Source organism: Bombus pyrosoma, linkage group LG10 (assembly GCF_014825855.1).
Source record: "Bombus pyrosoma isolate SC7728 linkage group LG10, ASM1482585v1, whole genome shotgun sequence".
In the NCBI taxonomy this organism is placed as follows: Eukaryota; Metazoa; Arthropoda; class Insecta; order Hymenoptera; family Apidae; genus Bombus; species Bombus pyrosoma.
Window position 1 is genome coordinate 11,857,664 of NC_057779.1, and position 26,298 is coordinate 11,883,961.

Sequence of the window (26,298 nt, forward strand, 5' to 3'; positions counted from 1 at the left end):
AATCTGGAAGTTCCAATGTTATAGTTCATCGTTCAATTACGAATGATAATAGAAATTGATTACAAAGATCTGGCGCAATTTACATGGATGCGAAATACGTACAACCCTAGCTATATCACTTTTATCGAGTGTAACTAATTTTTGCTGATACATCATCATCATCTTTTTAGTAATTAGATTGTTTCAGATTTTAATCAATATTCTGATTTGAATCAAATTCCTCACAAATTTATATAAGGGGTAATATGCAGCTGGCAAAACCTATAAAAGTTAATGACCTTGTGATGTACCCCCCCCCCCCCTCCTCAAAATATTAACATTCCAAGTATAACATATAGACCTTACTTTTTAAAACATTGTTGGTTTACTTTTATTACATATTTTATAGAGCCCTGGTTGCATAGTTTACGGTATGGCCGGATAAAAATTGTACTTCACGTCGCCATAAGTGACGTTTATTTGTTTCTTTTTATATTTTATGTTAAATTATTTTTTTATGTATTGTCCTGTATCTTATAACATATTTCACATATTAAAAATAGTGTCAAGCCTGAAATTACTACTTATTATAATTCTATAAAATATAATATGACTTATATATTATATGTAGTATGCTTTAGACAAATTTATGAGAGAATATTTATGTTAGATGATATATACGCCCATCACTATTTTTTTCAATTAAAGTAACATTTTATAGAAATGAGAAAAAAGACATTTATGAATGAATTAAGAAATAAATCAGTGCATAAATCTTTTTAAGAGAACTTGCAAACATATTTTTATACTGATTTATTTTTCACACAGTGGTAAAAGAATCAAAGAATAAAATTAAATGTATAACTTGATAAAATGATAGCATAATTATAATGTAGAATCGAACCTAGTATTTGTACAAATTTCAATATATTATATATATCTTACAATATTTGTTACTGTATTTCCATATGTTTTAATCTTATATATAAGTATATTAATTGCAATGTTATATGTAGATATACTTAATTTAAAAGGTTGTGCAGTAAAATATATGAGCTAATAGTAGTACATATAATGAATACATATAATTGTAAATTTACTTTTATTTATACAATGTAATTTTAACAACTATAGCTTAATTATAACAATTACAGCTACGATTAACATCTTCACAGTCCTTAGATCTATATATCAGAATAATTAAGACCTATGAACATGTTAAATAATTTTATATACAACCTCATCTTTGTCTTTTATTGTTACTATTTCCATTTTTACTGGACAATGTAACCAAAAGCTCAAAAGTTCTTCAGTATAACCAAGTAAAAAGTGCATTTTAATGGGTGTTACTTTGCGCACAACAATACCAGCGATCCTTATGATGTTGTGTTGACGCTTAATAATTATCTCGCTTGCAAACAATCCGTGCCAAGTTCCTTGTACAAAATTTCGGATAAACAAATCTTCTATAGTAGTTTCTGATGGCCTATTACCATCCTTTACATTTGCTAAAAAAAAATACATTTAACAATCCATATATATTCAAATAACGTATACATAGATAAAAAGCTGAAAGAACATAATATAAAACTAAAACAAATTTTAAATTTTGTATATAATTTTAATTTAATATTACCATTAAAAGTTGTTTTATTAGTAAAACAAATTATAAAATATGCCTACATGTATTCCATGAGTTCCATGACTTTTTAGCAGCAATTTCATGTGGTGGATATGCCATTTCATATGTCAATGGTTGCACTACCTTTGGTTTTGGTCTATAACGTCCAGCTTGTACTCTATGAAGTACTGTGCTGACATGTAAATACCTTTTCGCAACATTATTTTGATTAATTAATATCTGAAAATAATATTTCATTTCTAATTTAGTTTAAGAATAGGGTTATGTTACATATATATTTCATGCACCATATATAAATGTGTACATACAGGACGTAGATATGGTATTAAACTCATTATTTTTAACTATCTATTATTAAACAAAAATTATATTTATATTATATTTCAAATTTGGTAATATTTAATACATTGAACACTGAATTTAACAATTTGAATTCGTGGCAGTAATACCAAACTCTTAAGATACATCTTTCAACTGTATAAATGAAAAAAGTGCAAATTAAAATTGTTATAAATGCATTGCATACTAAACGTTCTCTGAATATTATGTCATACAAAAATAAAATTAATTATAATCAACAACGCTTTAAAAATGTTACTTAGTGATAATTTAAAAATTGACTTTACATGAGCTGGCATCCATGAAACTTCAAATTATCTCGCTCAATAAAAGGTGCGAGAGGTTGAAAAGAGCTATTCGAGGGTAAAAATAACTTTTGTCATAAAAGTCATTGATTCGAGATATTATTGTTTAATTTGAAAAGTTTCTTTTTTTTCTTCAGCTCTATGCATCATTCTTACCTAATCCGAGGTCTTTTCCTTAGATTTTCATAGTCCAATAGTAAGATAAGTTTCACCTCATTGATCTAAAATTTTCTCCTAGATTTCATCTTCCATCTCTCAGGGTGGTAGAATCGCTTCGTGGTTATTTCGTAATGTAGAAACGAAACGAAAAGACACCCTCAAAGAAATTTATGACCATTTTATTGTTAAATGCAAAGTAATTAAGATTAAGTATCTGTAAAGGACAGAACACTTTTCAAGGATCGTACGTGATTTTAACGAAAATTTACCATGTTCGCTAATAACTAAACTCACAGCATTTTAACACTAGTCTACCACACCAGTCAAATTGACAATTTTATTTTACAATTTTATTTTAAAATTCCTACTTCATGTTATATTTTTTTTCGCAATGATATAATGACTTTCGCAACGATAACTAAAAGAATAATATAATGAATTTTATTTTGTTTTTTATGTATTCAAACTTGAAATAATTTTGTATCAAGGTTACTTATACCAATACCAGTCAAAATGACTTGTCAATGTGTAAAAGGGTCCTGCAATCTGTTTATCGAACCCCAATTAACCAATTTCCTCGTTTTGTACAACTTCTCACACGTTTTTACAATTTTTACTGCATATCATTCGATATGATGATATCAGTTATCAGGAAAATTCCGGATCGATCGGTAGATCGCTAGATGTTAACACTAGAAATACCACACCAGTCAAAATGAATGGTTCTACAATTTTATAAATATGTCAACTCTCGTTTAGGGATCATGGTCCCAGATAGATTAATAATACAAAAAATGTACTACATAACATGGAATTGTTTTTGTAAGAAAGTGATAAATCAATAAATATAAAAATATTCTATTATTACGTATTTTTTAAAGACCAGTCATTTTGATTGGTTTCGGTAGAAATAGCTTCGTGTTAACTATCGGTAGTTCTAGTGTTAAATAATATATTCCCTTTTTTTTTTTGAACTTCTTGTCATGCAACCCGTATGGGATATTTGAACAACATATAAACGTATTTTGCGATTTATGTACATATATACAGGCAATTTCAAAGCTCCTAATATACACATATACATATCGATATTGATATAGATAAAGCCGAGTTTATACGATTATGTGAAAAAAGTAGATAATACTTTAAGCTTAAATATTGTAAGTAGGCATCAATATTTTTTTATCAACATTAATCAATCATCACATCAATAAATTATATAATTTTATATGTAATACACATTCCTGGTTTTGGAATAAACATTTAAGAAGATGATTCCCCTTACTTTTTAAACTTACACCTACTAATATAATTTTGTGTATATGTTATATATGTTGTGTATACACATATTAGCTACTAAAAATTTGTATGAAAATTTAATAACTATTATTGTTTATCATAATTAAAGTACTGCTTATAAACATCGATGGCACTTAATTACACCCAATAATCATGAATAATTCCCGCAAGTCGCATAAGCAAACATAAGTTTTATGTTTATAATTATAGACAACAAATACTATGTTGACAAAGAATTCGCTCGTCATCTCTCGTAGAAGAAAGAAACAAATAATTATTAAACTGAAGGCTAGCGTTGCGTATTCTGTCAAAACGAAAATTTCTTTTAATATATTAAATAAAAGATACAATATACGAGACTACTATTATTAATAATAGTAACAATAACATACAACGAAATTGAATACAAACATGCTGGAACAAACGTTAATTTAACATCGAAGAAAAGAAATTCATTATATATAATCTTATTGTTGTAAAATAAATGCATAAAAAAATAATTTTTATAGAGGAAGTATATTTTTCAAATTCTAATATGAACGTAGCAATTATGACAAAATTTGTTATATAATTACACTTGATATAAAATACAAGCCACAGTAGATAAGATAATAACCTGTGAGAAATTTAAATGAAGTAAGAAATTAAGAATAGTCTAGTATAAACTAAATTATATACGAGTACATATATAATATATGTACTATTATGCAGTATAATAGATAAGTATTGTATAATACATATATAATCATACATATAATTATACATATATAACATTAGCAACATTTTACATTTTCTTATATTTGCAGGAATTACTAAATTGATATCTCGCATACTAAAAAAAAAGATCGAAATTCATGTCTGCATTAAATGTTACGATATATAACGATATATATAAGGTTATAGATATTTAGAAAATAGTTTTGTAGGAAAAGATACCGAAGGAAGAGAAAAAGAATCGCGTCGATGATAATCGAGGGCAAGAACAAAAAAGGAGGAACATAAAATAATAAAGACCCGATGCACACGAACGACGCGGCAGCGACACGTTGCCGTAGTAGTGTCGCTGTGCGATTGTAAATTATAGACGTGCGATGCAATATCGCTCGTATGCATTGCAAGATTATGTCCGATGCAGACGAGCGGTTTACGGCAAATCGCCGCAACGGCAACGAGTTGGAAGAACAAGGAAATACATATATATGTATTCTTCTTTTGTGAGACAGAAGAACTTTATTTCTATGTTTTTCCAACGACAGCAGAACGGTGTCGTACAGGAAAAGTTGGTTGTCTGCAACGAGTCTTAAAAACATATACGTAGCCGCCAAATCCATAGAGATATAAGAATAAAGTGTGCGAGACACTTGTTACCGTGTAAGTGGATGCGACTAATACGATATAACGATAGAAAGAGAACAGAGGCCTTTTTCGCCCTTGTCTGATTAGACATGCACACTGACGCCGCTCGTTGGTGTTATGCTTACATATTTACTGTACGAATATACATGCGTTATTAAACAAGGATACAAGGATCTCTACTCAACGTTCTCTTTCTATCCCTGTATCGCTTTTTCATCTCGTTCATGCACTCTGTTACTCTTTATGGCCGAATCGCACAAAGTTGCTATATCGCTGCGGCATCGTATCCCTGCCGCGTCGCTCGTGTGCATCGGGCCAAAGAGTAGCATAGCTGGTGCGTGGGAGGTGGTAAGGTGGGGAGCATCGAAGGGTGGAGGATCGAGCGTTGGAGGGGCAAGCGAATGAGATTTAGTTGGGTGGGAGAGTCGGTGGGACGAGTGGAAAGTCTGAGCTGCTTGCAGTCTCGTTGATCCAGCCTCGGGTAGTATGTACCGTGACGTGACAATGGCGGTAGTCGTAATTACGAAACGGTACGTTATTGTGATCAGCTGATCAAGCGAGCCCAACGGAAAGAGCAAAATCGAGAAAATACGCGCGATAAATAATAGAACGAGGATTCGAGACGGAGTCGAGGTATCGAAGCTCTGCGAGATAATTCGAAGACAAAAAGTCAAGAGAAGAAGGGAATTGGATTTTCGGCTATGTCATTGCGCTTGTGATTTGCTCTGCCTCTAGGGCACCGGTGCTCTTTTGTGTTGTGTGAATAGTGGTTTGCGTTTTTGCGGCTGTGTTGTGTGCATGTGTGCGTGAAATTCGCAAAAGCGATAGATAAATGTGTCTTAGCCATGCCTGCTGTGCGGAAGTATAGAAGGGATACCAGTGAAGTGAGCTGCTGTCTCAAGTATGTGATCTTTGGATTTAACGTGATGTTTTGGGTGAGTATTACATCTCGATATTGCATTTCTAGCTTTCTGTCTCTATTAGCAACGCATCTCGTTTTCTATCATGTTTTTTCAACGTTATTGCTAGACTGCGGATATTCATGCGAAGTCATACTTTTACAAAGATAATTTAGAAAATGTAACTTGGATGCACAACTCTTCTACATGTAACATAATATAATATTATCTTTTAGCTACTTTATATATATATATATCGACACATATTACACGCATTTCTAACGCCTCCAGAAATGCATGAAAATCCGCTGTTTAGTTACTATACTTTATCAAGTCGATGGTAATTTTCATTCGTTTGAAATTGAAATTTATTTTTCATAAAAACGCGAAGAGCTAGTAACTTTTGACAGTATGTCTTGTTCCAAATGGCAAATAGGGGTTATGTCGTGATTAATGATTAACTCATTGACTAATCTGGTCAGTGATTAATTGACGAATTAACATTTTGTTTGCAAAAGTATATTTTATCGTTTCGTATAATATATTATTAGTTAATATATAAGTAGAATATACGAAAATGAGCAAAGATTTATACACAAGTGAGCTGTTTGTTTTAAAATATACGCGTGAAAGAAATGCAGCTCATCAAAAAAGCAACGAAGTATTTTAAACAAAGAGTACAACGAATAACCTGCAATGCAGCCCTTGTGTACTCGAATTGCTCCAACTGCGAAAATCATGATACAGGACGTCCATTTACATACAGACTTGCCAGAATTAAGAAGTATACAGCACACTTTGATTTCCATTCTGTAAAACGTAATCTCTTTCTTGTAGATTTTGAATTCCAAGTTGGATAAGTAGTTCCGATAACGTGACAAGATAATTTGAAATTATGTGTCTAATAAAATTATATGTAGGTATAGACTTAAACGGATGTTTGTTTTCGTCTGTTGTTTAAAGATAAATTTATTTGCATCCTGCACTTTCCCTTTTGATAATATATATACATAAAGTTTGGCGACTAAAATTATATTTCTGTTTCAATAGTATAAAACAGAAGGAATTTGCATTACGACGTGAATAGAATGTAAAACGAGTCGTATTTCATTCATTATGTTTATCGTAATTTGAATTAATTAACAGATTGATATTTAATTTCAAAGAATCAAATCCAGAAATGTTTGCATTATTAATTGCTTGAATAACATATTACGAATTATGCAATTTTTATTATATCATTCATTTGATGATCATTTAAAAAGCATAATTTTCCTATTCGAACCAAAACGTCTTTCGCAACATTTTCTCTTGTGAACAACGAGGAAGTTACTATAATTTTTAATTTATAATTTGTACCGTTAAAACTATAATTATTATCGTTGGCCGAGAACCATATAAATATTATTACTTTGTCTTTACAATAGAACAAGTTGAAGGAAGAGAAACCTTATTAGAGAAATATTTACACGCGTTTCTACGTACATGAATAATTTACGCTATTTATTCGTTATCTGGTTGAAAATTTATAATAATCGCAGTGAACGTGATAAAAATCGCCATAGCGTTTCGACGTTCTGATAGACACTATTATTACGACGCTGTAATTTATGACTTATGAACATAACCTGACCTCTTGGTCTTTCTCAATCTTCTCATTTAACTCGCTAGAGGACAAAGGCAAATTGAGTAGACAAGATAAAAAGAAAAGCAAAAGAGGGGGCAAAATGATTCGGAATGAGCGTACGCCTGACCCTGACATTTTTTAAGCTAGAAATCCACCTATAATTGACATCGCGTTATTCCAATATATTTATAACATAATTTACATATATTAGCAGTAAAATCGATAAAGCGCGGTAGTAAATTAGAAAATTAGTCAGGATCGTGCGTGTTTGGTTTGGGACACATTAAGGGGGTTTTCTCGTGTTAGTAAACTCAAGTGACTTTCATGAATGTTTTTTTTTAGACCAGCTACTAGTTATATGGAGCGAGACCTTTTTAAGATGTAAATATAATCTTGAAGAACAAATATCACTTTCTTTTCAGTTCTTCCTATTGTTCATTGTATATTGTACAAGTGATTTGATCATCTTTGACGATGTAATCATTGTTACCGTGTAGTATAGCGTCTATCGCAGCCATCAGTAGACTGCGGATGTTCATGCAATTCTGTGCTTTTATGAATGTAATTCATGAAATCAGGTGTACATAGAAATTTGTTTCATCTACTAAATACCATAGTAAGTGCTCTACTTTAAATATCGTTGTTGATATACGAAAATCCCTTCTTGAATCAGAAATAGACCAACAAATTACTTGTAAATTCATATCCTGCTTGTAGTACTGTGTTAAAAGTATACGGTATCAGGTTCCTGTTACTTTTTACTCGATAAAAATTGCTGCCCTAGCAAGGATCAATTTGTTATTGTTAAAGGTTAAAAGATATGCTTTTGAAATGGGCAGGAAGAAACAGAGAGCAGTCGGATAATTGCAAATGGAGCTCGTGATTCTTATCTTCTCCTATGACATATCTCGAATTTCTGTTTTGAAAATCAAAACGTGTAAGCTTTAGCTCCTGACAGATTTTATATGCTGTATATTTACGTGTATTATGTATGAGGCATGTTCTATTTTTCCGGCTAAGCCGTAGAGCCATAATCTACAAGTGAAAATAAGAAGAAAATGTTCCATAAAGTTTGGTCGTAAACGTTTTGTTATAGAGTTACACGTAAATATTGAACGCAGTCTGAATACGTGTGTAGCAACAGATTCTACGGATTATTCCTATTATTATTATTTATTTTATTTAAGGCTAGTTTTATTAATAATTTTGCCGCTCGTATTTAGTTTAATTCTCAAGAAATTCGTAACGTAATAAATTCCATGCCACATCGATGTCGAGTTTGTACTGCGAATATCAGCGTACTGTAACAACATGCTGTGGTCAGAATTTAAGTATTCAGGCAGCTCCAGTTGCGTATAATAGGAATAACGTAGAAACGTATAGAAGTTCGTAATTCGCTTTACCGTATCTCATATCTAGTTTTCTGCATATTCCTGTTATGCACCTTGTTAATCGCTTAAAATGCCTTAAATAAAATAAATAACAATAATAAAGCATTTACGCATAAAATCTCAACATGTGACATTTTCCCTTTATTTTCACTTGTAGATTATATTCCTAGAATTTGACCGGAAAAATAGGGAACTATGCTATAGAGCTACTCACATTAATATTCAGACACAATACTACGTATCCCTGTATTTGTGGCGATTTAAATATCCTGCTGCTTATTCTATGAAAATATGAACCGCTTCTCGTAGCCCGACAGTGAGTAAATAATTTCCCTCTAGCAATTTTTTAATTAAACAACGTTTAATTGTACATACAGCAGATTTTCAGCAAAGAATCGTCTTGTTTTCACGTTATACTAACATTCGGTCGCTCCTTTCCGTTCTGCGATCTCGCGATTTTTAAAAACGGTTCCAAACGCGAAATAGATTTATTCTGTATAATTAAGCCAGAGCGAGACGAAATGAACGTAAATATTTTTATAACTTATCAGAAAATCTAGCATGTCACGAAAAGGAAAGAATACTAGGTCTGTTAAAAGACGATTCGCAATTTATTATAGAGAAAAGCGGTAAAAGTTATCGTGGAATTGCTAAATTATTGGTATCAATTGCAGCAGATATTAAAATACGCGAAGAAGAAGACCATGTCGAATTTAAGAAACAGAGAGAATAATCTTCTGTTTGTTTAAAATTTATTGTACAATTATACGCTACTTTTAGAAAGAAATTGTTTGCGTATATTCAAGCTACAATAAATGCTTCATTATATTCGTAGAATAAGCAACGCAACGTTTAAATCATCTTTCTCCTCCTACACAAACCAGTAAATACACAGACACTGTCGTGTACGAATATTAATGTGGATAACTGTACCTATTTATTGTGAGTCTAATTATAGAGTAAGCGTGTAATTTGCGGAACCTTTCAAACGATATGGTTGAATTCTTTCTATCATTTGGTAGAAAATTCAGAAAATGTAGACATAACCAATATATATATATATATATAGATATACTAATATTCGTATGCTTCCTACGTATCCATAATAAAAAACATTTATAATAAAATCCAAATACTAGAAATATGAGACGACGATCCTTTCGAAATTATTCAATTTTGATGTAAAATATTATTTTTCTGCATCATCAATTTCGAAAATGTTCGCACAGACAGATTTAAATGGGCCATCTTAAAAAAGGACCGTATGAATATTAGTTGATTGCTTCTGGCTGTATCCATATATATACATATGTGTGTACATCACCAGTAAGTTCAATCACATAACATTTACGCTTAGAAAAGGAAAAACACCGGACATCCAATTAAATGGCACCCACATAGCACAAAGTACGTCAAATATCTAGGAATACATTTAGACACACGCCTTACATGGAAGCATCACATAAAATCAATAACAAACGGAATACGTGAAAAAATGAAGCAGATGTACTGGTTAATCAATAGAAAATCTAAATTAAGCATAATGAATAAACTAAATATATACAAAACAATAATCAAACCAATCTGGATATACGGAGTCCCACTATGGGGGATGGCAGCAATGAGTCACATAAATAAAATAGAAACAGAGCAAGCAAAAATCTTAAGGACAATAGTTAACGCTTCATGGTACGTCAGAAATGAAGACATGCGAAAAGATTTAAAAATTCCAACAGTTAAAGAGGAAATCGCCAGATATGCAAAAAAGTATAAAGAAAGACTTGCAACACACCCAAATCAGCTGGTTGCTGATACGAATAAAACAATAATAGAAAGAAGACTGAAGAAGAAGCATCCTGCAGACCTCACAATAGAACAATAAATAACCTGAAAGACGGAGTCCCGCTGGGGGTAGCCATCCACATGCTATATTTATCAAATATTAAATTATAATATTTTACCAAATGTCCTAATGGACAAATTGTAAAATGTAAACAAACAATAAATAAAAAAAAAAAAAAAGAAATGTGTGTACATACATAGTATGATATAACGAAAATGGTATATCGATTTTTATTGCGTGAGTGTAATATTTGAATTTATGCGATTACTTAACTCGCCCTGTTCGTTCCAAAGGTCACTCATTGTCAATTAATAGGATAAAACGAAATACGATCGTATTTCGTGTAATTAATGATATTGTAATAAGTCAGATGAGTATACAAAGTATTAGAAGCCAAACGCACTACAATTTGTATAAGAGAAACATTTGCAGAAGAAAACAAATATATAAATGTATACATTTATGTATACATTTTATTAGTTTTCGCCTACCAAAACGAGATTGATTTACATAGATTTCTTATTCAACTTCAATTACATATACATATTTAAACTTACTCTTAATTATACACTCTTTACTTTATACTGAATTACTTCAGAATACTAATTACCTATATTTAATACCTATACTTACCTCCATTTAAATATCATTTTTCACATTTCGCCATTTTTCCAAACATCTACTTTCGTATTATTTTAAATAAATACAGTAACATAAATACAGTAGGAGGAAAAATTATTTCCAATGTAAGCTAAATTGAAAGCATTAATGCATCGTTGACGCAAGACGATTTTCACGCGACAAACATGAACATATTTTTCGAAAATATACGGGAATTTCAGTAAAACATTTATTTCACAATTATATCGTGTACTTATTATTATTATTTATTTTAGTCCGTTCCTTTTGGCTTTGGACGAATTTTCGATTTACATTTCTTACATTTATTGTATTGCACTCCTTAGCATATTCTTATCTCTAGTCGCTAAACTAACGACTACAAACTATTGCAACTTACGACTACACATTATTGTCCTTTGGTCTTTTGCCTCCTTGCTGTGCTACCTTCTTGCTCTTCCTGCCCGTCTTGTATTGCCCTTGCCCTTCTCTTCTCTACTATTGCTTTTAATTCTGTCAGTCCTTCTCCATTCTATATCGTGTACTTTTCTACTTCTTTTTACCTTAATAAGGTTGAAAGTGAATAAATTGTGTTATATTTTAAAAGTATGTGTCTTAACTCTTAGAGTGCTATGGATGCATATATACGTCTGGCGAAAGTCATCGGTGTGGACTAAGGACGCATATATGCGTCTGGCGAAAACCATCGGTCTGGACTAAGGACGCATATATGCGTTTGTCAATTTTTCCGAGCACCTACGCAGAAGTAATACTATTACATTTGCGTGAGATAAATATAAATGCATTTCAATGTTAATGCCGCGTTCGAAGAAACTGTCTTTTCTTTTTTTTTTTTATTATTTAATACTTTGCATTCACAATTTGTCCAATTTGGACATTTGGTAGAGTAATCGTGCCGGCACAACACAATTATCAAGAAGAAAATGTGTTGTTCGTGTGAAAAATAAGAGAAGGAACGACAGAAAATGCGATGTCGGATTATGTGTCGATGATTGTTTCGAAATTTTCCACGCACAACTGAATTATTAACTTGTGTTATATTTACTAAATTTAGTTTTCTAGTTTATTGTTTTCTAGTTTACTACCCGAATTCTAGTTTATCGTAAATTTCAATGTTTATAATAAATAATTGATACTAAAAAATAACGCTCTTGAATCATTTAATCTCGTGCAAAAGAATTACTATAACTTATTACGATTTGCGCTTTGAATAGTCAATCATCAGAGTTCAGTATAGCGAAAAAGTATTCAGTCCACAGCGATCGTCAGCGCTGGCAGCGTGCCGTCCGTACGGATGGCATAGGCTCCGAGTATTCAGCACTTTAAGGGTTAATGGGACACAAGGATCCAACACGATATTAATATCTTAATTAATATGCAGATTGTCAACGAATTTACAAGGTTTGTTAGTTGAGAGTTGAAGAAGGAGAAAAATGTATATGTATATGTATGCGCTACCAGTGACTCATCGGAAATACTTGATGAGGACACCTGCACTTACGACTCTTCGGAAACGGTTGAACGGCCTTGAACTCGGTGAACAGATGTTCGGTAAAGAACTCCTTCTCATTCATAGCAACGGGTTGTACTGTTCCAATGTGTTCATAGACTTGATAATGTCTATGGAAAAATGTATCTATACTTGTACCTTTGGAATTGATAAGAAATATAGAACAATGTTTAAAACGTTTACTATAATAACGAGAATATCACGAGGTAAGAGAAAATTATAAAAAGATTATATTAGAGACAGTCACGAAGGATTACACACACTCCTTAAAGTCCTTACTATGATATAAAATATCATAGCTCTATGAATTGTTTTTTCTTTTATTAAGATACATATTTTTAAAATTATTTTATTTTATTAATTATTATATTTAAAAACAAGCAGAGAAATACAAAATACATTGTTAGAAATGTTCTACACGCTCGTTGTATTTACATGAAATCATAAGAATGATAGGCTTAATATTAGACGAATATGTTGTTGAATCATTTTGTCCCATTAAGACATATGTTTTTTAAAATGTAACGCAATTTATTCACTTTCACCCTTATTGAGAAAAAGGAGGTAAGATACGTACAAGATATAACGTTAGAAAAATTACAGACACCCATTAGATCTCCTCGAAATCATAAAAATTGTAAGCTTAATATCATATTAATACAATCTTGTAGTCTTACGTAAGCTGCAATACATAATATATTACAGCTGTCTGTCTTCTTGATGTTGAAAAAGTTGAAGGTTTCTGACTTATTCTGACTCTCCTTCAGTGTTTCGTTTTCAGTTTCTTAAATCAGATAGACAAAATCCGACAAGTATACTGAATCTCTCATGACCGACGGTGCATACATCAAGAAGAATACTGATTAATTTATTTTTAAATTCGATCGAATTTCTTTGCAAGTATTCGCATAAAACTCTATAGACATAAAGATCGTGATCGATAGCCGTACTATGTCGCCTGAGTGGTTTACCTAAATCAGCGTACAAGGTACTATTTAGTGGCATCAACTGGCACGTTAATTTCTAACCGAATCGTATGCAAAAGATTGAGCATATTTTAAATTTCCATATTTATAGCTTTCGGACTACGAAAATGGATTTTTGCGTTTAATAAAAATTATTCAATAAATCTAATTCTTGTCGAGTGAACAAAAAAAAAAGATCCATATCGACATGGTTAATAATTTTGGCGATAAAAATAATTTAGGTTAATAAGATATGTTAAAGCCGGAGAAATTTTCGTTTATCGAAAACGTCTCATCTCGCAATGAAACACGTTCCTTTCTATTGCGGCCACTTAGGAGAAATTAGGAAAAAATATAAAATGCAAGACAATATCAGTGAAATCGCAAACATACGTGAAGATATTAACAACGCAATTACATTCTTCAAAGAAATCAAAATTTATGCTCAATTATAGAGACAAGTGGAAATACTTAATTATATGTATAGTTTATAGCGATGTACGGCTTTTTATTACATATACCACGTAAAATCATATAAATGGGAAAATTTGTCTATCTCTATACACATTACGATAAAAATAAATGTAATTGTACCAAGTCGCTCATAACTGTAGCAGTCGATGCGACTACAAACCTTAGATAAAAGAAAAGGATCTCGTTGATTATTATTAGACTGTGGATTTCTATGAACTTATGAGAAACTTGAAACTGCAAGAATGTACAGAATGCAGGTAATATGCCAAAAAACGTATAGAGCATTCAAAGTAGAATGCTCGTTAGAGTATTTAACACCTAAATTCCATTCATTTAATTACATTGATAGCAATACGAATTTCCATAAACACGTGCAGCCCAGTTACATATGCTTTGACTGTATATTTGTATAAAATTTCCTGCTCTGAATCACATTCTGACTCAATTAGTAAATTTTTATTCATCCGATTGGAAAGTTGGCATTGGTGTTGCCCTTAGTGGAAACGTTGCTTGTTTTCCATCATTACTACTTCCTTTCTGCAGCTCTTCATCCTTATTGTCCCACTCGTTGCTAGGACTGTTTGAGGAATCTCATTACAAAACTTGCCTGTAAAACCGGTTTCTAACCAGTGCAACCGGCCACCATGGCATGGCTTTGCTTTTCTCGAAGGAAGTGTGACTTCTTCGATTCCTTTGCGCAGTAAGAAGGCAAACTTTCGGTATCGTAAAAACTCTCGTGTATAGTTGCACCTTAAAGACGCTTCGCTTTACACGCTTTGCAATTTGTTTGGAAAAATAAAAGAACGAAACTAAGGGAGAGTCCTTCGATCGAACACACAGTGATTATAGTTCTGTTAATTCATTAAGGACCGAGCAACGGTTTATCATAATGTTAAGAATACCTCGATTTCTTTATATTTTGTAGAATTGCAAAATCTAGCTGGGAGAAATAGCGACGAAAAAGATATTACGCGAATTTGCTTTCGTAGCCACAATATTGAGAAACGGATTTGGCAATGTAAAACGATCGAAAGAAATGTTGCAAATGACGAGTGATTTTGAAATTATTATTCTTTGATTAAATATATAAGATACAAATTTCTTGCGGTTAAAAGAAAGCTATGAGAAAGATATATCTGCAGAAAATAATTCAATAAATTCTTTATTCTATTGAGCAAATATACTTCATCGAGTTTTAGCTTCACAGCTGTGTATTTATGCCATAAGTATATTTTAATGGCCTTTTTGAAGTCGTGAAGCAATGTTTTCCTAATGTAATTTTTGTATCATTATTTTAAACGTAGTCTCTGAAGCATACGGTTGTATACACTATACATACAATATACATTGTATACAATATAGTTTGTAAGTATACAATCAGAGAATAAAGCACTGTATATATTATTCTAATAAATTCCTCGTCCTATTTTCTTCTCGTCTAAATGATTTCATACTTGAACGTCTGAAATTTAATACTTGATAGATACAAGATAGGTGCAAACTAAAATAGAAATTTGCATTAATATTAAATAGCCGAAAATGTGATCCTAAGAATTTACAATATTTAGAGGGGGATGAATTACTTTGAACAATATTATATCTAATTAATAATATAAAGTTGTTGCTAATCCGAGGAACCTATTTACGTATTACATGTTATTTAAAAATAACATCTTTAAACATTATTGGTACGTAATTAGGTTTATAGAGTCGTTCTGCATTTACACAATTAATTAGATCCAAGTATATCCTCCTTGCTTCTTTAGACAGCTTCTGTTTTTGAATTAATTTTATTCACAAAAAGTATGGAATATACGAAAGATAGAAAAATTACATTGAATAGTGAAACGAAATATTTCAGAACTATGTAAAATTCCCTAATATCTATTCAAATGTAAAATCTATTTCGGATCATACAGAACCGAAAAGGACAGTAGAAATTTCATATCATTTAAACTACTGGTTTATAGACTTAACCTGCAGTTCGGTTACAGCTGCGTGTAATACGAAAACCACGTTGCAAGAAATTTTATTGAATAAACAGCAATTCGTAACATAAGACGTACCATATTATAACAGACCGTACCGTTGGTTCGCTTTCTAATCATTACGTAACTCTTAAGTGCTATAACAATATAATAGTCGCTTAGAACCTACTGTTACAGAAGACAAATTAACCCACTTTTTACAATTTTAGTATCGATATAACTTGTTATCGAAAAGAAGATATAAATAATATTAAAACAACGAACTTTGTCATGTTATAAAATAAAGTGGCTGCTGCGAATTATCTGCACAATGTACTGTAACATTTACGTATTAATTAATTTCCTCTTCACGTTTCTATCTCTTCAGATGTCCTCCTTTTTGAACTATTTTCTTCGTAGAAAGTCTGGAATACACAAAAGATAGTTGCAAATAAAGTTTCATACTTATTAAAACATAAAATCTTCTTCGGGTCATATGGAGGTCAACAAGGACAGCAGAAATTTCACACCGTCTAAGCTATGGAAATTTGATAGTATGAAAATGAAATTAGAATTTAATAAAAATACACTTCACAGGAAAATGAGGATATGCAAATACTTTTTGTTGCTGAATGAAGAACTTTTTTACACTTTTGTGTACATTGGGTTTAGTGTTTAGAACAATGATATATCACTTCGATATTGTATTTCAGTAATCACGAACCTTATGGTGTCGTGACTTATTAATCCGGTTATAAACAGCTTGCGTACAATATAAGAAGGATTATGACTATTTAAAAGCATTCATGGTGTCGTTGTTATGTGATTAAATCCGACAAATCTATTCAGGTCATCGTATTGCGTAACGAAGTATAGTAATCTTTTAGTAGATCTTTACCATTTTTCTCGCAATATCTGCAACTTGTAACTGATGGAAATTAACACTGGGAAACTACATATAATTAAAAGAAATTTTAAAATCAGATTATATCAGTTATTACTATATCGATACTATGGAATCGTAGAATACAGACGTTGAAGTCACAAAAGTATCGTGATACCTTCCGACTACTACTTTTTGCATCGTAATAACGCACCGTAATAACACACGTTTGTCACTGTTCATTTCGTATATCGTTTCTTCTTGTTATAACTCTTTTTAACGATGCTTCCAATGGCACATGTCTATATGACATTTTCTTTTTGTCTTGACCTATAGAATATAATGACAACGTTTGGTCGGGAAAACTGGGACTCCCTGTATATCCATAAACTGAAATCAAATTTAATACACAAGTACCATTTCGTAGGATTCGACAGCCAGCTTCCATACTGCAAGCTCATTACTCAGTCAATAGATTGGTATATGTATGTCGGGTTATCGTTAGAGTCGAGAGCGCGTAACAATTCTTCATTTGAATTAGCCATCGTTCTGTACAACAGAAATTATATTTACAGGTATAAATGTGACTTTTTACAAAGTTCGACGAATAACCGTGGTGTTTAGACACGCGAGATGCTATCGACAATGTTCCTGGGTTCGATAACGAATCCACTGTCAACGGGATAACTCTTTACTAAACGTAGAATACTTTGAAGCACAAAATACGTTTGCGGGGACGCTCGGTATCTACTGCTCGACATGTAACTTTCCAAGGCGATCGCACGAATAATAGACTGACGAAAATTTTCCTCTCTTTACGATTGCGTTCGTTCGTTATATACTGGTTAGAAGCATCGAGAAAGTTCCAATCGCCGTTGCTAGGCAGATTCTGCCTGCAGTTTGATTATTAATACAACGTGTGTCCCATTATATCGACACCTCCGAGGCAAAATCACACGTGGCCAGGCCCGTTCTCGAGGCCGTCTGCCGCCACAACCACGTTTCTAGGGAGAACCATACAACCGCTCCACACTTCCGTCAGGCAAAACGTCCATCCCGTGACCGTGGCTACGTTCGGCGACCAGTTGTGTCACCTCGAGCCCAATCCCACTATCACGAATCTCGAACAAATACAATCGGATTGAATGACAACAATTGCTTAATTACGGCTATGATAGAGTCTAGGCTAAAGTATCAGAGGATTTTCCCAAAATTCCAAAGGAAAGGATGGAAGGAATTCCGGTGTCCTTTCATCTCCGACATATGTAAGGTATAATACATAAACTGTTTTTGACGTTTTATTACAACAGTAATCGTGCTGTGTATATTTCTGCAAAAATCGTTCTGTTAAATGTCAAACGTTTTCTAAGAAAGAAAGACATTCGAATATTGCTGATAAGAGAATACGGTTCGTTCATTATACTCGCCAAGTATCCGATCTTCGAACCTCGGAACGAGTGCTCGCGAGTTTCGAAAATCTACTCATAACGAGATCTTAAGTTAAAATTCGTAACAGGGAAAGTAGCACTCCTGTGTGGTATATGTACAGAAAAAGTATCCCTGCAAGAAGACTACGTAGAAACACACGAATGATCTTTTTCCTTGAAATGATACGTTGCAACTCTGTGCTGATGCTTTCTAATGAGAAATGTATCTACGTAATATATAACCATACATTAGCTAAATCGTAAAGTTTCTTCGAGATACGAAAAACTTGCAAGTATCACTCGGATCACGAGAATTAGAAAGACATTGCTATTTCATTGGAACAAATGTAGGAAAATTATGGTAGGAATTATTAACAATAAACGGGACTCCTGTAGATTTTATTTGAACGTTTGTAATTGGAGGGTTGAGAAGTTTCCGTGAAAAATGATTTACACCGAGTAAATAGCTTCTCGTTACATTCGGCGACGCTGACAGTTTATGACGAAGGAGTATAAATGAAAAACTGATTTACACCGATTGACTTCTGACTTATATTATCTAAGAACATCAGCCTAAAAAGATGATTTCACGTGAACGCAGAATTTCTGGCATGTTCATTTCGATCCTACTTGGGAGTACTTGTTTTATTTGCCAAAGTAGGTTCTCATGGATGTTCCAATCTGTCGCGTTTAGGTTGCAGTCCACTTGAAAGTACAGCTTCTTGTCTTTCAAAACACTTGTAGAGGATTCGAATCCAGTCAATGAATATTCCAAGTACGAACTTAATTTCGACCTATCACTAATTACAATTATTCGTCTCAATAAATCTCGTGTACCGACTGATTAATTATCCACAAAAGAAACGTAGCAACTGATACTAATAGCAAAAATATCGTACTAAAATACGGTATGTCATAGCTGTTATCCAAAGTGATAAATGTAATTCTAGAACAGCGTTTATTTTTCTTACCTGCTCCACTTCTTTCAGCTACCTAGGCGAGTAGAGTTAGAGAGAGAGCAAAGATCTTGCGTCATTAATTGGCTCGAATTAACGAGCCATAAATCCTAGTAGAAAAAGGAAATCGAAATGTTCTCCAGTTTTTTTACTTCGATTTCCATTTATCCGGATTCGTGCAGCGTATATTTTCACAGTCGGTGCAGGTTTTTATGCTCGGAAGAGGGTTCGATGACCCTTTGTCGTGAGTTACATGGACGAATAAGTGTAGCATGCGTGCGTGAAACCCTATCTTCCGGCCGGAAAATATTATGAAGAACATTATTACTGTATCCTCTCTCGTAACTACATATTAAATGCATTTCCGACCAAGTAAACCTTTTGCTCCGATTAAACCAATACGATACTTTGAGGTTTGACACGCTCTATGAACTAACCAATCTTCTAAACATGTTGCAATTAACTCGATACCAGCTAGAAACTATATCTACTTGCAAAAATGCACGCGATAGTGTGTATAGCGAGTGGATTCTGAAAGTCGTTGCTGCTTTTTAATAATCACGTGTCTTTAAACTGAATGGGTACGTACCTCGAAAGAGAATAGAAAATGTGAGGGAGAAGTAATTAAATTTCCAAGGATCTGTAGTGGCACATTAGCCAACGGAAGATTGGAATCGCAAGAGACTCATATTGTTGTGCCTTGGAGTGCTCAACGTTGTTTTGGTTTGCTACATTCAAAGGTAAGCGAACTCTGGACAAAATATTATCGTCGTTATTCGTAATCGTCCACCGGAGTTATATTCGAACTTTTCATAACAGCGGTCGATACAAACAGACGAACGTGATCTATAGGATTATTATAGCGAGTCGTACAGTCGCATAGCGAGCGTAGAGTTGAACGAGCGACGATTATCTCTGTACTTGTATTTAAAGTGATTTTAATATACACCGACTATCACAATTTTATCAGTCGTCTCTTTAATAAACCACCTCAGATCGTTTATCGTTTAATAAGATAGTGATCGAGAACAGGAGGCAGAAATGCATAATAGATAGCTGCTACAAATGCCATTAAACATTCTGCAAATGTAGGTATGCGCATTATCGCTATTTAACTAGATTTGATGTTATCAGGTACTTCTATATGATTAGAAAAATTTAATGCTACGAAAATGAAATGTGGAAGCTGATAAAAGAAACGCTTCATTGGAAAATAATAAGAATTTTAACTAGATTACATGATTACGACATTTTAACAAGATTACGGTAAAATCAATCTGCGATGATTTCATTTTTTATTAGCACCATGGCTAGGTATGATATTTAATTATGTAATATTACAATATGTTGTAATATGAATAAATTGGTTTTTGGGAGTCAATATTCGATAATAAATCTGGCTTTTGTAACCGTCTAACTTTACAGAATTACTTTGTTGCTTGAGCAAATCTTTCTTTAGAATCTTTCTTATCTTTAGATTCAGTCGGTTTGAGAATAATATCCTAAACTGATGGGATTATTTTCGATATTAATATTACCAACGATAATTAAATAGTAAATGTATATAGCAACATATGTAGTAAACAGAAAAATGCATTACTGCTATATTTTTGATAAGTAATTTAGATCTATAGCCTGAAAAAAAGTACCCTTCTATGAAAAAGTAGCAAGCGTAGTTTCTAATTACTAATTAATTCATCATTAATTTGTACACATTGGTAGAATTCACGTATTGTTGCTATAAATCCATAAAATTCCGAATATTAATAGAATGAGATAAAAAGGCGAGTAAAACAATTCGCGATTAAGGACAAACAAGAAATAAAATTTGAAATATCAACTAGTACCTTACAAATGAGATAAAACAAAAAAAGAAAATGCAGAGAATCGGCTGTTCGGTAATTGAAAAAATATCAACAATAAATTGACGTGTGCGCTCACTCTTTTATCTTCATTTTTAACACGTGTACTATTTTTTGTATCCAGTTGAATCGTTAATGAATGAACGCACCTCATTTACCTCTTGTACAAAAACTTGTATAACGCACCTCTTGTACCAATAATAAATGTTAAAATAACGTACGTAATACTTATTTGCTGAAATAATTTCCTAATGCGGTGCACATTTTGACTGATTACGTGGATGTCTGCGAATCTCATCCAATACTGAACTACAGGCTTGGTACATCAACAATTGAGGACACGGATGCAAGAACAGTATAAGTGCACTTACCCTCCTTATGCGTCCGAGCGCATCATTCAGCCCTCCATACCTGACCTACTTACACGAAGTATACTTGCGTAATAAAAGGTCGGTTAAATCATACAGTAACGAGAAAGTCATTTTCATTTATTTTTAAATCATATACCGTGGCTGCAGAAAGTATCTGTGCGTAACCTTATTTTCCAATGAAGCGTTTCTTTTATCAGCTTCCACATTTCATTTTCGTAGCATTAAATTTTTCTAATCATATAGAAGTACCTGATAATATCAGATGATAGGAAATTTAATATACTTAACTAATTAGTATATCGATTGCAATAAATATAATCCTGTACAAATACTTTTTGTAGTCACTGTATAATGCAGTGAGAGTCAAAAGTAAAGATATACCCTGTTTAAAAAAAGAATTTATTCAAGAACTCTCACGCATGTTATAGTAATTAACTATAAGTAAATTCTAAACCATAATATAAATTTTCTCAGCTAATGAACGATCAATATCTTTGATTTTCGTCAAACTCTAGTTCACCCGTCTGAAATCTAATTTAAAATTGACAAATTTGCACAGGCTCACGAAAGTGTTTGAATACTTGCAAATGCGTTTTATGATATATTATGTGTGTTATACGAAACATTTCGAAATTTCGTTAGTACTCGTTAGTTACGAGACTCGACTATCGCAAGACTGTTACAAAATATTTTGTACAAGTGTATGTTTCGCAGAGATCACAAACGTACTTAGTCAATTTGCATTGCATATATCTGTGGAGGACGATTAAACGTATTGTTGATTAACCTCTTAACCTACGTTTTAGGTCCGAGAATTTTGGGCCGAAAACGTAAACAAGCTCGCGCAGCCTTCCAGCCATTCGCACGACTTGTGCAGTACGATGATCGGGTCAATCGTAAAGTTCCCTTACATCTACCAGAACGTTTCGAATTGTATCGCACCATTGCAGATTATTAATTTTGTATTAGTGATTTTTGTATAAATAAACTTCTTGTAGTACTTGCATCTACCACAATTATTGCATCAGGTTGTAATTACTTATCAAATATTTCACAAATATTTATAACTTTAGGAGGGCGCCGCCGCTAATATTTACGTTTGGCCCGATCATCGTACTACGGGCTATGCCCGTAATACTTACGTTTGTCCCGATCACCGTACTACGGGCTATGCTCGTAATACTTACGTTTGGTCCGATCACCGTACTACGGGCTATGCCCGTAATACTTACGTTTGGTCCGATCATCGTACTACGGGCTATGCCCGCAGTTGTACGTTAAGGGGTTGCTGTACAGAGTTAGTCGTCGTTTGGTCAGTGATGCTCGATATGCGTATGTGTACGTTCGCTCGATATTAATCGCTATGAGATTGCTCGATACTAACTGATTGTCTTAACGATCGTGTTCGTTTATTTATACTGGTCGGGGGAATATCAACTTCGGTTAACGATTGCACGTAGCGGCGACATTGTTTTGCCCGGAGTTTGTTTATCGTTACGTTTTGTACGTCAAGACGATGTTAATGTCCCGAGGCAAAACAACAACATGAGTCGCTCTCGATTCGCATCGTCCTCTGACTCGTGTGCCGCTACATATTAATAAACTTCGATGTTTTAATGTGACTAATTTTTTAATAAATATATCTTTGCAGTGAATATCTTGTAACTTCGATATACACTCGAATTTCGTATGAATTTGCTTAAATTCCTACCTCTGTGTGAATTTGGCTATGTAAAATTATCATTTTGAGGATGTTCTTCTTTCTGTAAAAATCTAATGTAGTCTACTGTTCGTTAAAAATATTGCTTTAATAAGCAATTTAATAACTTGCAATTTTTGTTTAACACTCCGTCTGCAACTTTATTAAGCAGCCTTTTTTAGCTTTTCGAGTTTCAAAAAATCCCTCAATAATTTCCTTAAGAAAGGAAAATTTGGACAGAAACGTGGAGGAAATGAAAAATTACTTGAAATTACTGGCCGAGAACGACCCAGTAAGTTAAGTATACTGCTATGCAAGTAAAGTATATCATTTGCAGAGTTTTATCATTTTATTCTTAAGATCTCAGTTTTACTCCAGTTTCCTTAATGTAGAACCATACGCGACTCTCCACGAGGAGTTGTTAGAGCTTAACAAATAAATAAATAAAAAGGCATACGAGTTAGTAAATTCGAGACACTTTAGAACTTTACAGGTACATACTATCTCATAATTGAGAATCCGTTGAAAAAGATGTTCATACCTCTTCCGCATGAAAAGTACCGTGTGAAATTACATTCAAGTTCAGCGATTCGTTTTAATTTTTAAAGCTTCTTTGCCACGGCTGGTGGTGGGTTCGTTCTGCGCGAGTGTGCCGTATTCATTGTGTTTGATCGACCGTACTGTCCCCATGTACGTCGCGTTAGCCTCGCCCTTTTACGCAGATTTCATTTCCCTCCGTTTATCATTGCCCCGTTTCACTCCATACTCATTATGACCCTCGTGAAAGTGAAGTTGTTTCTGTTGGGGTAAAACTTTCAAGCACATTGAGCACAATGGCCACTGTTGTGTCAACAAGAGATTGATGTTGGCGTGAAAGTCTTTTCAGACTACTTAAAGCAGCATTATTTTTAAGCAGTTGTGTCATACAGTGGCGGACAGAAGAAAGTTTCAAATTGATGCTTATGTATATACAAGTGAGATTTCTACCAAACAATTTTTCTATACTAAACACTCGTCTGTTATAGAACGGGCAATTATGCTATACATTCGTCCCTTTTGTCAACTATATATCAGTTTTGTAAAATTCTTCCGACTTTCCTTTCACCGTCACTGTATCGTTTCATATGCAGCAGAGCCTTCCTTATCCGGGATGAGGTAGACGAAACTATTCGGATAATGGAACAATCATTTTTCTGATATGAAATTTCGTTTATTCAAATACGCATTAAGATCAAATAAATTAAAGAAATTAACGATAGTTTCTTTAAACAAGGGGAGAGGAGAAGGGATGGGGGCAGAAGGTAATTGGCAAGAGCACGACTAAAGAGGAAAGAAGCTTATTTCGTAAAAGCAGTGAAGGGACATTTGAACACTGGAAGTGGAAAGAAATTGATAGGACAAGCCTGAGCATGGGACAAATACTATCGGAGGAAGAAAGGGCGGAAGTAGTCGAATGGCTAGCAATATAGAAAAGGGAGAAAGAGACGGAGGAGAGGTGAACCAAGGGGACTGTACAAAATGTGAAGTGTAAATAACAACCAATGAAATAATTTCAGATAGTTTTAAGAAAGAAAAGTGTTTTATAACGAACCAAAGGCAATTTCAGAATAGAAAGCAAGGAAATAAATAATTACGTAAGGCAGGTTCGGCAACGAATTATAAAAATAATGTATATATCGTAACCTACGTAACCAAGTCGAATTTCTGGGCTAGTAAGCTGAAACGAATAAACTGCTACTAGTTTTGTTTCTTAACGTATGTATTCCACTCTCTTTGGCTGCTAGGCCACGTAATTCTTTCGACACAAGTAACTGTATTGAATTACATTTATTTTGCATTCCGAACCATCTCAGCTCCTTTTCAAATTCCACGAATGCTTCGGCATGAGAAGCCATCGTATCATTATCACTTTCGTTTGCTGTTTCCATTTGTATAAAATCAATATATTTACAGCTTTCCTGCCGTTGCCATGGAATCTACGTGCTTCGCATAATTTTCAGTATCGTGTTTTTGTGTTTTAGTGTCCGTGTTTGCGACTTTTCCAGCGCCATGTATTTTTGCTAATCCTGTTGCACTCGCACCGCATTCGAGTGTTTGAATTGTGTCGTATTTCCTTCCGATAGTTATCAGTTTCGTACTAAATTCGTCTAATCATAACTCACTGAATCGTATCGAAGCAAAGAATACATTTTACGCGAAGGTTAATAAAATACGAACATATCTGAAACGAAAAAAGGCATGGGAAATATTATGTTCGGGTAATAGAGCGTCGGATAATAGAATGTCCGGATATTAGGGTATTTGGATAATGGCTGCTCGAATAAAGGAGCTCTACGCTATATTAAAGAAAATGAGACTCACATGAAAAATCATTGGGGTCTTACCTTTGTGGTTATGTCGATGGAAGCACCGGCAGGGGAGAATCCACATGTTCTATAACGTAATAAGAATCTTATAAGTGATAAAATTCAATATTTTTTTCCCGAATTCTGTTTCGTTAAATATTCAATTTGTAGCGGCACATGAGTCAATGGAAGATTCCAATCGGCAGAGACCCGTGTTGTTATGCCTTGGAGTGCCAACGTTGTTTTGGTCTGCTAGGTTCAAAGGTGAACGAACTCCGGACAAAATATCATCGCCGTTGTTTGTAATCGTCAACCGGAGTTACATTCAAACTTTTCACAATACCCACCGGTCGATACAAAC

The 26,298-nt window shown here is 33.3% G+C and overlaps 2 protein-coding genes across 8 annotated transcripts in view; one reads left to right on the top strand and one right to left on the bottom strand.

Moving 5' to 3' along the window:
• Window positions 1-1,045: 1,045 nt before the first annotated feature.
• LOC122572082 (28S ribosomal protein S24, mitochondrial) lies at window positions 1,046-2,302 on the bottom strand. Of its 2 annotated transcripts, none has more exons than XM_043736667.1 (3): window positions 2,248-2,302; window positions 1,663-1,840; window positions 1,046-1,487 (listed from the first exon to the last, which is right to left on the bottom strand). In XM_043736667.1, the coding sequence occupies exons 1-3, from the start codon at window positions 2,257-2,259 to the stop codon at window positions 1,198-1,200; spliced, it is 480 nt and encodes a 159-aa protein (XP_043592602.1). In that variant the 5' UTR covers window positions 2,260-2,302; the 3' UTR covers window positions 1,046-1,197. The 2 variants fall into 2 exon arrangements, with proteins under 2 accessions (XP_043592602.1, XP_043592601.1); XM_043736666.1 differs by lacking the exon at window positions 2,248-2,302 and adding an exon at window positions 1,930-2,213.
• A 3,215-nt stretch (window positions 2,303-5,517) lies between these two features.
• Window positions 5,518-26,298, top strand: part of LOC122571939 (tetraspanin-5) — a 110,150-nt gene continuing 89,369 nt past the window's right edge. For all 6 annotated transcript variants that reach the window (XM_043736307.1, XM_043736303.1, XM_043736304.1 and 3 more), the window contains exon 1: window positions 5,518-6,014. In XM_043736307.1, the coding sequence (XP_043592242.1) occupies window positions 5,925-6,014 (90 nt within the window). In that variant the 5' untranslated portion in view covers window positions 5,518-5,924. The remainder of the gene's footprint in view (window positions 6,015-26,298) is intronic.

Excerpts from the sequence above, each read along its gene's own strand:
- LOC122572082 (XM_043736666.1), bottom strand. The coding sequence starts at position 1,956 with ATGAGTTTAATACCATATCTACGTCCT. Across the intron at positions 1,841-1,929 it reads TAATACCATATCTACGTCCT|ATATTAATTAATCAAAATAA; the intron begins GTATGTACACAT and ends TATTATTTTCAG. Across the intron at positions 1,488-1,662 it reads ATGGAACTCATGGAATACAT|CAAATGTAAAGGATGGTAAT; the intron begins GTAGGCATATTT and ends ATTTTTTTTTAG.